At 33.4% G+C, this 14,995-nt stretch overlaps 1 protein-coding gene across 6 annotated transcripts in view; it reads right to left on the bottom strand.

The window, feature by feature from the left end:
• Window positions 1-14,995, bottom strand: part of RAPGEF2 (Rap guanine nucleotide exchange factor 2) — a 287,869-nt gene that overhangs the window by 178,963 nt on the left and 93,911 nt on the right. For all 6 annotated transcript variants that reach the window (XM_023505892.2, XM_023505894.2, XM_023505895.2 and 3 more), the window contains exons 2-3: window positions 5,760-5,830; window positions 826-882 (exon numbers count right to left, since the gene is read on the bottom strand). In XM_023505892.2, the coding sequence (XP_023361660.1) occupies window positions 826-882; window positions 5,760-5,830 (128 nt within the window). The remainder of the gene's footprint in view (window positions 1-825; window positions 883-5,759; window positions 5,831-14,995) is intronic.

Below are 14,995 nucleotides of genomic sequence, written 5' to 3'. Positions count from 1 at the left end.
AATAAACTTTGGATGGAAAATGCAAAAAAATAAATTAACCTAAGTTTATGCAGGCCTGGAGTCTGGTCACCAGGTGATGAGTTTTTATTAGGCATGGGGGGAGGTTTTGTAGAACTAATGAAATTTCCTACTAATGCAATGATCAGTTGAGATCCACATCAATAGAGGGAGCACCTACAATGATTCTTAACACTTTAAAAAGTACATTGGCATGGATTTTCATTTAAATATGATTCTAATATTAGAAATAAGATATGGAGCCTATTGAAGTAAATTACAAACAAAGAAAAAAAAGATGTAAATGCCATGCATAAGATGATTAATGGTTAACAAATTATCTCTGAAAAATTTAAGGCTCATTCACATATATCCTTTATGGAAGCAATAAATTAGGGCTTTGATGTCATTTGACTTTATTGAATGGGCAGAGGCATAATGGTCACTACTTTTTTGTAGTTTAAATAATAATAGAACTAATAAAATAATAATCGAATGATGGTCTAATGTGAAATAACTTTTTAGATTGACTCATGTTACACAATTTAATAATTTAAATTCAAAAAGACTGTCAAATATTTAACATGTATAGGACTGCTTGCCATTTGGGGGAGGGGGGATGGAGGGAGGGAGCGAGGGGAAAAGTCAGAACAGAAGTGAGTGCAAGGGATAATGTTGTAAAAAATTACCCAGGCATGGGTTCTGTCAATAAAAAGTTATAATTTAAAAAAAAAAAAAAGACTGTCAAAATCAACATCATCACAGTGCTAGCTGGAATTTCAGTTTTATGTGTGTATTACACATTATAGAAAGAGAGGAAATACTTACTAGTACAAAACTTCATTTGCTTCATGTCTTTCATATCTCACGGTTTCACACATTAATCTAGAAAAGAGATTTTTTAAAAAAAACTTTAGATGTAAAATTAATCTTACACTTATCTGAAAAGGATCAAAAAATAAATTAGTTTAGAATGTTAAAATAATAAATTAGTTTGTTAATCCTTCTAAGATAAATAAAGAAATGTTAACATTTCTTAGTGAATAAATTTTGAAATAAACAATTAAATTGGCATACATAACAGCTTCCAAAAAAGGAAAGACAACTTTTATCGTTTTATTTTGCTGCTTTTCAAGATAAAAATCATGTGCACCTTTCTATTTTGTTTAAAAAAAGAAAAACAATGTAGGAAAGTGTTACCTTACTCAATTTCAAACATAGAAAGCATTCAATAAATGTCTGTGGCATTAATTACCACCACAGTTATCAGGAATATTACTATACTAAATCCCAAGAAAACTATTTTCTGTTAACATATTCAAATACAAAAGAGAAGGCATGATCTCTTATATATAACTCTAGTCAGTAGAAAGATATGACTTTTAAGTATATGATTACTTTTTTTACCCTAGAAAATCATGCGTTCTGTAAATATAGAAAATGTCAAAAGTGTCAGTCAATTCAACAACAAAATTAACAATAACACAAACATTTATTAAGTAGCTATAGGCAAGACACTGTGCTGCTATATGGCATAAATAAAAAGCAAAGAAAAAATCTAGCATGCTAACAAAAGATAATGCTAACTGGAAATAAAATACTGAATACACAGTCAACTCAATTACTGGGGCAAAACTACAGCTTGCCCAAAAGCAATCATGTACAAACCATTAAATAAAATTGCAATAGCATGGGCAAAATATTCATATCCATTAATTAGACTTTATTTTTTTCCAAGAAGTGAATAATTCCAAGAGCAGTTTTATAATGTTACATCAGTCCTCTCCCAAACATATAACTTTACAATTAATAGCACTAACATTTTATTTGATTATTTTCAATCAATCAACACTTTACTTTTGACTGTGGTTCGGACTGGCACAAGTAACATAGCATAAGGCACAAGGACATATATTGAAGATCAGAATTAAAATGAAATAAGTTCACAGGATGGGGTTCTAACCATTATCTATTCTCTCATCTACTCCTCAACCTACATGCCTGCTTCAATACTTTCACCACATGGTCAACATCAACCCTCAAGTGTTCATGGGAATCTCCTTAATACAATAAGCCCTTTTGTACATGGATTTTATCACACATTAGCTATCTTGAGGGATCTTTTTTTTTGGTCTATTTTTATTTTTTAGCTCTGTGACAGATAGTTAAGATTTTCTAATAAGCAACTCCAGTTAAATGAGGAATAAACTACGCTGTCAATTAGCCTTTTATTATCTAAGGAACTGAGGGGGAAAGAAGACACCAAGAAATAATATAACAGACAAATAGATCAGAAAAATCTTTAAAATTATTAAAATTTTCCACTTCAAATCTGTTCATCAAAAAGAAATAGAATAAAATTTTCTGCCTACAGCTAATTTTTTTTTAAATGCAAACTTTTATTACTTAAAGAGAATATTAGAAAATAGTTGCCCAAAATATATCAGGATCATTTACAACTCTTAAGCTTGTACTTTTCCATGTGTGAGCATTAACTCATTGATCAGTACAGATAATAAAGCAAAAATTATCTTGAAAAACATTAATTTTAAGGTTATGCAATTAAATGGTAAAAACCTATCACTATTTTACAAGCATTAAAAGAAATTCCAGGAAAAAAAATATATACTACAACACATTTCTAAAAAAATAATTTTTAGTAACATTAAGTCTTTTATTTCTAAGATTTATATTTTGAAATTACACAAGATTTCTGTTATATACAAATGCACATGCACATATATGTGTACATATGTGAATATGTATATAAATATATAGATATAAACATATATGAATGCTGTTCTCAGCTGTGTCCAACTCTTTATGACTACGTGGAGTATATAGTACACCAATATTGTCTGTGTAGTTCTTGGTAAAGCTACTGGAGTGTTTTGGCATTTTCTTCTCCAGTGGATTAAGGCAAATAGAGATTAAATACCTTGCCTAAGGTCACACTGCTAATAAATATCTGAGGCCTCCTGACTCTAGTCTTTATCCACTGAGCCATCTAGTCTTGGGAGGAGGGGAAGGTAGAAAAGCAGAGGGGAGGAGGTACACACATATTTGCAACCGATAAAGAAAATACCTAGGAATAATAGATAATAATAATAAAACCTAAACCTATTAACTATAAGTTTAGTTGTACTATAGGAATCTGCATAGAGAACTACATCAATGCAAGTTGAAATATGCAAAATAAAAGCTAAATTATATGGTGTACAATTAAAAATGTCCAAAGGAGGCCAAAGATTATACAGGAATTATTTAAAAAAGTAATCACTTAGATAAGAAATCATCAAAAATAATGTTTTTTTTTTAATTTACACATACTTGAAACTATATACTCTCTAAAAAAGTTTTTTGTAAGTTGAGTGGTGTTCCTAATTCCCAAAAGTTTTGCTTTCCCCAGTTAAACTTGATTGTGTTTTTAAATACTTCACCCACAAGGTACATTAATTTAAGCTTTTTTATTAAAAATTTCATTTCTGAAAGACAATTCTCTTGATACTTTTTCAATTAAGAACTAAATATGAAGTAAGTATGCTCATAACTTAATGGGTCTTTGAAGTGTAAGGGGAAAATACACAAAAATAATTTTTATTGAAGAATAATGGCTAGTTTTATAGTTGGCATGTTTGGTTGATTTGGGGAAAAGAATGGGAAGATAGAATTAGAAGAACTATCTTGCCTAGGCTGAAATATAGCAGCTACTAATGGTCCAATTCCACTACTGATCAGCATAGAAGCTTTGATCTGCAGTGCACTAAAAGGGTTTTACCCTACTGCAACTCAAGAGACCCACCAGCAGCCACTTTTCCCAATATGGGGATTACAATTGTGCATCACTTCAACCAGACATGTGGCATCATTAAGTAAAAGTGTGGGAGAAACAATACATAAATAACACACGTCAGTTTATGCATAAGGGAATGAAACCTACCAATAACCAGCACTGTTTTAAAAAAAAAAAAGTAATTGGCTCATACATATTCAGTTTATCTGTATATACTACTTAGGTATCATCAGATACTTAGGTAATCAGAATTTTCTTGATATCAGTGTCCAATTCCCTAATAAAACATAAATACAAATTACCTCACTGGCAGAGTAAACTGTTAGTGATTGGGATGTTCTGACTAATCAAATTACAACATATTCTTGACACATAGAAGAAAAAAGAAAACAAGTCATTACGTTCTAGAGTTCTAGTTCTAAATCCATGATTATCATTTTCCCAAAAATTAGAATATATTAAAATACACCTTGAAATTAAAACCATGCTTTAAAGATTTGTTTTTTGTTATGGTGAAAACTATCTCCAAGAATAAGGATTAAATGCTATAAAAACTTAATACAACTTTATTATTTAATTTTAAGTTCAGAATAAAATAAACACATTTTTAAAAAAAATACATATTAGATTGCTTCTTGAGGTCAAGGGATGACTTGCCTAACAGCTAAAAAAAACTAAAGGCAACATTTAAATTTCTGACACATTCAAGTCTATACACTGTCTTTATTTACCTTTCTTTTTTAATTTTAAAAATTCTAAAGTTGAGGGCAGGCATAATGGATAAAAAGCAGCCTTCCAAGTCAAAAAAATCTGTGTAAAAATTCTTAGAAATGGGTTCTAAAAGAACTGGATTCAAGACAATCTATAAGTGCCCTCAGTCCATTCTTTAAAGGCAAATTAAAATTAGGAAAGCAGATACAGATATTTTTAGTAATTTCCTCATTGTGTGTTCCCTTCACCAACAAAATTACATATCCAGTATAAAAAGAAATTTTTTTTCATAAGCCACTTGAGGATTTGTTTCATGATTAAATAACACACTTAAGATGTCTAGAAGTACCAGTAAATAAATTATTTTACTTGACAGAATGATTAATAAACTAGTTTTAACTGAATCTTTGGGACTACATATTGAAATTTCTCAGGATATGACTCCAAAAATAATTATTAGATATATAAAAATGTAAGAAATTGAAGAAGAGAAACTTAGGGGCTTTCACTTAGGGACCCAAACAACTTTCAATAAAGAAAAAGTCCAGTGTAGTGGTTAAACCTCAAGAAACAAATCTGGTCACAATTTTCACTATTTTTCCAATACTGGGGGGGGAAGAGGAGATCCATTTCAATATTTAAAACAGAACTCAATTTGTCCATTGCTACAAAACTTTTATTTGTAAATTCAAGTATAGTGATACTGAGAAACATCTGAAATTAAGACCATTGAAAGAAAGAAAGAAAGAAAGAAAGAAAGAAAGAAAGAAAGAAAGAAAGAAAGAAAGAAATTAAGACCATTATTGATTAAACCTAACAAAGGCACTTATGATTATAGGATTTTAGAGTTGGGAAGAATCTTGAGAAATTTTCTAGTCCAATACCCTCATTCTGAATATTTGATCCTCAATATAAAACCTCTCTGAGATTATCTCTCCCACAAATTTCTTGTATGCACATGCTGGTTTATAATTGTCTATTAGAATGAAAATCCCTCTAAGACCAGAAACTGAGTTTTTGCCATTATATCCCAAATACTTAGCACTGTGCTTGGTAAGCATTTAATAAACACTTGTTGCCGTGACAATTTTTCCAAAGACATAATTCTTTTAAATTGTCAACACTTAAAAATCAAGAAAAAAAGATAACCAAGAGATATCTATATATAACTAAATTATAAACAATGCAAAGGAGAAAGGGTTCTTAAGATAAATATTACAAGAAATAATGAAAATAGATAAATGTTAAAATGACATACCTAAGTTGATGTTCTCTTAAGTTAGACAAAGCTTCCATTCCATGTAAATAGGAATACACTATTTCCAGATCCTGTTTAAAAGAGAGAAAGAAAAATCTTTAGTCTTGTTAGAAAAATTCACTACATTGACTAAAAATAATAATATTAAAGTACCAGAGAAGTCAGCAAAAGGAAAAAAGTATAATCTATATAAAAACAACTAATTTTACTTATATTAGTGAAAATCTAGACCCAACCCATACACTAAGGAATTGGAAAATGGCTAAATAAAATTAATGTATATTTTTGTATATAATATTATGGCCTCATAAAGAAAACACAACATGGCTAAGAATCATAGAAACACCATATTTCTGAAAAATCATGATTGCAGATAATTGACAGAAAGGACAATAGTGATAGTAGATTTAAGTAAGCTGTTAAAAAAAATCACAAATTTCAATTTGCACACAGAGAGGGGTATAAAAAGACTCCATCCTTGAAAAGTGGAGCTTGAAAAGGAAATAGGGCTAGTGATCTAGTGAAAGGGCCGACTAACAGATGAACAGTTGAAGCATTAGGATTATATCTATGAAACATGAAAAGATATATTAAAAAGGGTTCCTAAGTATGGGATAGAATTTAAGGAAGGACGGAGACATGAAACTCACAGAATATAAAAGCATAAAAACAATAGAACCAGCTGATTCTACATTCCCAAAAAAAAAATGTAATCTTTGCCTCAATTTCTGATTTCATCAGTATAGGGAGTTCCTGATACAAAATTTGCTCTATAATGAAAAACATTTTGTCTTCAATTTATATTCAATTTATAGTGTTGGATTACAATCTAGATGCACAGAGACTTTAAATGCTTAAGCTTACTATCACAGCTAATTTTTCACTGAAGGCAACATATGAATCCAGGTCTTCCTGTCTCAAAGCTTTGAATCATTTGGCATATGTTTTCCCCTACTTCCCTATATCTATAAATGTAAAATATGTGTATGTGTACACATACATATGTGTATATGAAATGTGCATGTGTATGTGTATGCATGTAAAGAATGTCGGTATATATTTGTAAAGGGAGAGTTAGATGGTATATAATGGATATAATACCAGGCCTAAAGTAAGGAACACTCATTTTTCTAAGTTCAGATCTGTCCTCAGATACTTACTAGCTGTGTAATTCTGGGCAAGTCACTTAACCCTGTTTGCCTCAGTTTCCTCATCTATAAAAATGAGCTAAAGAAGGAAATAGCAAACTATTCAAGTATCTTTGTCATGATAACCCGAAAAGAGGTCACAAAGAATTGAACACAACTAAACAACAACAAATACACATGGGATTATGTATACATACATACCAATCAAATTTAACTGAGCTTTACAGTTATAGACTCAGAAGAAAACACAGAGCAAACTCACTTTTTGCTTGCTTAATTTCCATTTGTTAAAACATGGTGTACATTGATTGACAAATAATAGTTAGTGAATGTAATAAAACAGATTATCACTACATTGAACAATATAAATCTGGTTAGAGTGCTGCCATACCAAGAATATAGTTAGTAGTCACTAATGACCTTGAGTTTTAATCTTGCTTAACTTGTGTAACCAGGAAGCAGGAAAAAGGTGGGGGTGCAGAGGGTCGTCCTGAGGGAGAGAGGTCACAGATGCTCTAATCTTAGCTCCTTAGAGCTAATCCCATCTCCTCATAATGAGATGGCAACTACCACTAATCCCTCTCCTTATTTAAAGGGCGAATCAATGCCCATACTTGGGGAGGAGCTGAGACACAATGGCCTCTCCCCTGTTAGAGACCTGTACATATCAGATTTATCTTGCTCTTATTGGGAAAACTGTCTTTAAAGCAGCTGCTTTTGGAGCCCACCAACATGTTTCTACCTTGGTGTTACCATTGCACTGTAAGAAAAGACAATTACAACCAATACAAGCAAGAAAATGCACAATATACAATGACTAGCAATCAAATTGCATGTATAAGGTTCTTACTATGTGGCACCTACAGAGTTACAATGGGAATGCAGTACAACAATAATTGTGGAAAGAACAACATCAAAAGAAACAAAACAATGCTCAGAAACTATATCGAGCAATGTTGATCCCAAAGAACAGATAAATTTCTCAATATTGAAGAATCTTTATCCTCCTTTGTGGTCCACCATACAATAACAGGACAATTTCCATAATAATCTTAATTATTAGCTCTCCACATTCTAAAAGCCAAATTCTAAAAGAATAAATCTGAAAGTTATATCCTAGAACTTTGTGATAAATGAAGTAAATAAAAATCAAACTTCACCCTCCACGCATCCTTAACAGCCTCATTTATAGACTTGGCATTGAAAAGTTTTCTTATCAATTAATATTTATTAAGTACTTACTCTGTAAAGTACTAAAGTACTTTTATTAAGTACTTTATTAAAGTACATTTATTAAGTACTAAACTGTGTGTGTAAATATCTGTTTAAACAAAACTCAAACATCCATTATGTTTATGAAAAAATGAGAATAATCTCTTTCTTTTTTAAAAACTGCTTTGTAACACTAACATTTTTAGCCAGAGTTCACAAGAGTCTCTAAGTAAGATTTCTGTTTTAATTATAGCTTCTGTAGCATGGTACTGGAATTAGAAGCACCAGATTCTAGTCCAGGATAGACTGATAAGCAGCCATGTGATATTGAACAGATCACTTAATGTCCTTATACCACAAATTTTTCATCTGCAAAACAATAGTCAGCGAGATTTCTATATTTCTTCTAACCCAAAATTTTGGATAATTCAATTGCTTCCTCTAATCCTCAATATCTGTACCTATAAAAATAAAGTGAATTTATCAGATGATCTCTAAGTTTCTCCATTCTTTTATCTACAAATGACTCTTCTTGTACAGAAATTTATACAGAACAAATAAAAAAATTTATACATTGGGGGTGAGAGGAAAAGGAAATGTAAAATATCGAATCTTGACAAAAGTAAATAGGGTTTTCAAAAAGTTAAAAGTTATATGTGTAAACTGTTTCTTATACCTGCACTGTCCTCTGAATGCATTTTCAGCAGAGTAGAAAATACTTTAGTAAGACAGGTTGTTTGCCCCTTCATATAGTAAGCACTTGACAATGTATTTAATAACATTTATTTATTTAGCACTTACTATGTGGTAGGAACTCTGCTAAGCCTTTACAATTTTTATTTCATCTGATCCTCATAACAATCTTAGATAGTAGGAGCTACCATTATCTTATTTTTCAGATTGGTAAACTTAGGCAAAGAAAGGTTAAGTAGCTTGACCAGTATCACACAATAGTAACTGTATGAGGTTGGATTTGAACTCAGTTCTTCTTGACTCCATACTTGGTATTCTATCCACTGTGCCACATTTTCAATTTGAACCCATCTTTTAAAGCCCAATTCAAATATCACCCTTTTGTAAAGCTTTCTGTGACTGACACCTCCTCACTTGAACAAATTTTTATATCTTTCTCCTATACCCTATGCCCACCCCACCCCAACATGCTGTCTGATGCATTCCTCTTTTTAGTAATATCTTATCCCCCCTATTAGACTATAGGTAGTGTATGTGTTTTTATCTAAACTTAGTATCTTGTTCAATTGAATTGAAAGCATGGATAAGATTTAGAGAGGCAGAACCTGGAGGGAATAATATAAGCACTTCAACAACAGTAAACATCTTCCATCACATCAGTGAAAACATAAAACATATGGTGAGTAACCACCACCATCAGTTACTCACACCCTCCCCCCCCCCAAAAAAAATATTTAAAACCTGAATTAGGTCTAGTGATAGTGATGGCTCTTAGGAGGAATGAGAGCTATACCCATACTCATCTCTCAAATATACTCTTTTAAAAATTTTATAAGAGTTATGTAATGATATTCTATATTCTCAAATAAGGGACAAAGAATGTTTAAAAATTCATAGGCTCCCTACTCCTATAAAAAGTCTTCTAAGTTTATAATACAGTCAAATTTTAGTAGCCATCAAACTAACCTGAGGTCTTGGTTCTAGAAATAAGGGTCAATATACATTTTGTATAAGATGGTAATGAAGGAGGGGTGGTGGTGGGAAATTGCCAATACCAAAAGATGTACTGATAAACCAAGTGCTTATTTTAGGTCCCCTGTCATCACCCTCCACTCTTTCTCTATCCTTTCCTTATCCTTCTTATGCCCTTTTTTCCTAAAGCCAGTAATTTACTTAAGGAATTCCCTCCTCTCATTCCCCACTGTAGCCTGCTCTATGCTACCAATGACTCATACTTTGAACTGGATATCAAGTCTACTTCTCCAAAAGGGAATTTATGCTCTTTTATTCCCCCAAAATTCTCTCCTCTTCATTACTTTCCTATTAGGGCACCATTAGGTTCTCAGTGACCAGGTTCACAACCTCAGTAATATGCTCAAACCCTCACTCTCATTCATCTCTCATGTACAAAATATTATTTTCAAGTCTTGTCACTACCTTCAGAATAACTTTTATACAAATACCTTAATTTTCTTTCCTTATACAATATACAATTATACAATATTCCATCGCTTCTTATACATGTGGATAATTGCAATGGTCATCTAATTGATCTCCTTACCTCAAGCTCTCTCCACTATAATTCTTCACTCAATTTCCCAAAATAAATTTTTTAAAGTACAAATCTGATCACATCTTTCCCATATTCAATAAATTGAATTCTATTCCCTGGGATTACATACAAAATCCTTAAAGTCTGACCCCTTCTTCCTATCTTTCTGAGCTTCTCACATTTTTATTCTCAACCAGGTACACTAGTCTATTTGTCATTTTTCACAAATGGCATTCTATCAATTCTGAACTTACAACTGACTGTCTACATGTCTGAAACATTTTACCTCTTGTATCATCTCTATGTCCTGTTTTCTGTCTTTCTTCAATCCTCAAAGACCATCTTCTATAGGAAGTCTTTCCTGATCTTATTCCTTCCCTTATACTCACACCCAACCACAGCTTCCATCTGAAATTACCTTCCATATAAAAATAATATACCATCTGTATATTAAAAGACAGGTGGTTAGAGCACTGACGCTAATGTCAGGAAGTTCAAATACAGCCTTGAACACAAACTTGCTGGTTGATCTCGGGCAAATCATTTGACCTATTTGCCTCAGTTTCCTCAATTATAAAGAAGGAAACAGCACCTGCCTCATGGCTGTAGAAAGAATCAAATGAAATATTTATAAAGCACTTAACACAATGCCTGACACATAGTAGGTACTATATAAATATTCATTCCCCACCAACCATACCCTTTATTCACCTGGCTATTTTAATGTTATATCACCCATTAATGATATGCTCAAGGGGATTATTTTTGTCTTTCTTTGCAATCCCAGCATTAAAGTGTCTAACTCAATAAATAGCTCTTCATGAAAGCATACTAACTAACCAATCTGAATAACCTGGTGGTTCCGTATAAAGTTACTGGATTTGGAGTCAGGAACTTGGATTGGTATCCACACTCTGTTCCTTTTCCATTTGTATCATCTTGGGCAAGTCATTTAAATTCTCTGGACCTCATCTGTAAAATGAAATAGCTGGACTAGATGGACTCTTCACATTATAAAGCTAGGATACTTTCTTCTTCGTCTATCTGTACCAATGGTACCTATCAATGATACCTTTTCATCCTGTGGTTCTTTCTTGTTCCTGTTTTTTTAACCTACTTCCACTTCCTTTCAACCCAAATAGGGCTGTTTCAGAGGTAGCTAGAGAGTGAACATAAGAGTTTGGGGTCTGGGGCTGGAGTTGGGAAGACTCACATTAAAATCCAACCTCAGACACATCCTAAACATGTGACTCTTGAGCAAGACATTTAACTTCTGCCAGCCTCAGTTTCCTCAACTGTAAAATGAGGGTGATAATAGTATCTATCCTCAGGGTTGTTGTAAGGATCAAACAAGATAATATTTGTTAAACATTCTTAGAGCAGTATCTGGTATAAGAGATAACATAAATGTTAACTATTTAGAAAGCTTTTTTTTTTTTTTCCCTGAAGGCTACTTATCTCAATAAGTGTTATGAAAAAACCCAGGCTGAATAACTAGGTTACTTACTCCTAGTTCTTAGCTTCCCTCTCTCTCTAAAATAAGTACAGATAGTAGGTACTTCTAGTAAACTAACTCCTTTAATTCTCAGAAATACACAGGGTGTGTGTATGTGTGTGTGAATTCATGTGCATGTGCACACGCGCATGTGTGAAGGCAGGGAGGGAAGCAGAGAAGGAAGTTCCATGTCCAATCTCTGTTCCCTCCCAGGGATTTTTCTATTACACATCACACTCTAAGTGCTTGGCAAAGGATGAGGGGAAATAAAAGAAGAAACTAGGGGACCTCAGTTCCTCCCATCTTCTTGACATTCTATTTTCTATTAATTTATTTGCACTATTCTTTTTTGTATCTACTTGTGTGGTATTTGTATCTAAATGTTGCATACCCACCTCACCTCAAAATGTCAACTTTGTGACCACAGGCTCTAAAGATATCTTGCTAACCAGACTTTTGCGCCCTTGATCTTTTACCCATTTCTTATGTTCCCCACCACCATCCTGCTCCCACCCACCCACCCACCCACCCAGGGAGAGGTAGATAAAGAAGGAAGAAAGACCTAGACATGTGATATCACAGAGGTCATAAGTGAAATAGTTGCACAAATGAAAAAGGGAACTAACAGAAAGGATGTATGTCCCCACTCTCTTAATGCAGATCTATAATTTCTCAACAACGTATCATTACGGACAATAGCTTGGAGCCCTGACATGTAAAGTGACTTGTTACTGGTCAAGTCAGAAGAGCTAAATGGCACAGATAGAGCACTGGACCCAATGCCAAGAAGACTCATCTTCATGAGTTAAAATTCAGGTATGTGGCTGGCTATGTGACCCTGGGCAAGTCACTTAACCTTGTCCACTTCAGCTCCTCATCTCTAAAATGAGCTGGAGAAGGAAATGGCAAACCACTCCATTATCTCAGGAAATGGCAAACCACTCCATCATCTCTACCAAAAAACCCCAAAGAATTGGACACAACAACAAAACCTAGACAAGTCAACAAGCACTTACACTTGTAAGATACTGTGTTAGGAACACAAAGAAAACCTGACACCCTAGCCTAAAAATCCCCTGTTCTCAAGGAACACACAATCGAATGAGAGAAACAAAATGCAAACAACTAGCTGAAAATAATCTGAAAGCCAGGTTGTGTCCGAGGTGGGATTTGAAATCAGGTCTTTCTCATTCCAAAACCAACTTTCTATTCACTATGCCCTACTATACCTCCAAAAGCAAGTTCTTCATGTCTGTTGAACTTAATTTGTAATGGACTCTTGGAAAGGCAACAGCTCCAGTCACTCAGGGGCAGGTGCTGACCAAGCACTGGAGGCCCTGCTTACTCACCAAAGCTAGCTAGAAAATTCTAATAATCAGCAGCAACCAGAAATGTTCCCCTGCAACTAGTGTTTTCTGTTCCAGAATGAAAGAGAATCTTTGATCTTCACTAAGCAATGATCTTAGAGCTTAAACCTAGAACTTTATAATACAGAGCACATGAATATAATTTATTAAAAATATTGATTTCTTAACTACTGAATCTAGTTCCACTTTTCATTTTTTTTGTCCCAAAAAAACCTATGTGAGAATATTAAGTGACAAATTCCAAAAGAAAACCCAACAAGAACTGTTCTTTTCCCCTCGGTGTCTCTGTTACTATTTATTGCCCCTACTAAAAATGTGAACCATTTTCTTAAGGTTTCCTAGTTGTTGAATGCAAACAGGAACATATTACTCCAACCAGGAAACAACATTTCAGAACAATGGACCTTTCTCTCCCTCACCTGGGAAAAAGGAAGTGTCTCTCCACACCCCACACCCCACTCAATTTTATTTTTCCTTAAATAGAAGCCATATTAAAGTACACTAAGCAGTTATAAAATTAGGTTTTAACAAGTGGTAGTTGTGCTACTGAATTTAAACCTGATTTGCTGGTTCTAATCTCAACTGGACCATCTCTGAAGTAAGACAATTTTCTTACACCTCCATAAATGATTTCCTATTGCTCTATGCTGCTATCTCTATCATCAAAGCTGCTGCTGAAAACATCATTCTTTCTTTGAGACTCCTATGGCACCCCAACTTTGTCCACTAAAGATCACAATCTCATCCTAATCTTATTCTCCCCTTCTCATTTCACAGACTCTTTATGTAATACCCCACCTCCTCCTCCTTAATTTCAATCTCTGATGTAGCAGTGTCTCTTTTCTAAACAAAGCCATTCCCTTTCATCTTTTCTTGGTTATATATTGCTCCTACTACCATTCCCCTACCTCTTTCAAATTTTTACTCTTCCCCTATCTACTGGTTTCTTTCCTGCTGCCTACAAACACAGCAAAGTTCCTTTAAAAAGGTCCCTGTATCCAAAATAAATGCTGTTATATATCTCTCGTCCTTTTCTCAGCCAAACTCCTAATCATCAAGGTTACCTAGGTTTCATAATTTCTCCATATAATAGTCTTTCTCAGTCTTCATCCTTAATGACTATTTTGCAGCACTTAACATTTTTAATCTCTTCCTTTTAGATATTTTGTTTCCTTTGCCTCACATATGCTCTCAGTTTTGGTGACACTGCTCTTGGTTCTCCTCCTACTGTGTTACTGGTCTTCTGTCTCCTTGGCTAGGCCATCCTATATGTTAGGCCAACTAACTCCAAGTGTGTCCCAAAGTTCTATGGGGAGCTCCTACTCTCTTTATTCTTTAACTCCTACACTTTCCCACTTGGTTACTTCATTATATCTCAGGGATTTAATTATTTCTATGCAGATGACTTCCAGGGCTATATATCTATCCAGTTTCTCTTGGGCTTGAATCTTTCATCAATAACTGGTACTTTAATGCTCTGTACTTCAATTTCCTCGTCTGTAAAATGGAAATACCTGTAGTGCTTTCCTCACATTAATCTCTTGAAGATCAAATGAGATAAAGTATGGAAAGTTCTTAGCAAATGTTATAAACCTATATAAATGTCAATTATTATAATTGTTATCACCAGTTTGACCTTGAAGAAGACACTTCATTTTCCTAATTTTGTTTTGGCATTTGTAAAAATGAAGGAATTAGTCTATATATCTTCCATGGTCTTTTTCCAATCAAATTCTAAGATCCTAGGGTCACTTATAAAAAAGATACTC

The sequence above is a fragment of the Sarcophilus harrisii genome, chromosome 6, assembly GCF_902635505.1.
Source record: "Sarcophilus harrisii chromosome 6, mSarHar1.11, whole genome shotgun sequence".
Classification (NCBI taxonomy): domain Eukaryota; kingdom Metazoa; phylum Chordata; class Mammalia; order Dasyuromorphia; family Dasyuridae; genus Sarcophilus; species Sarcophilus harrisii.
This window is presented reverse-complemented; position numbering and strand designations above follow the sequence as displayed.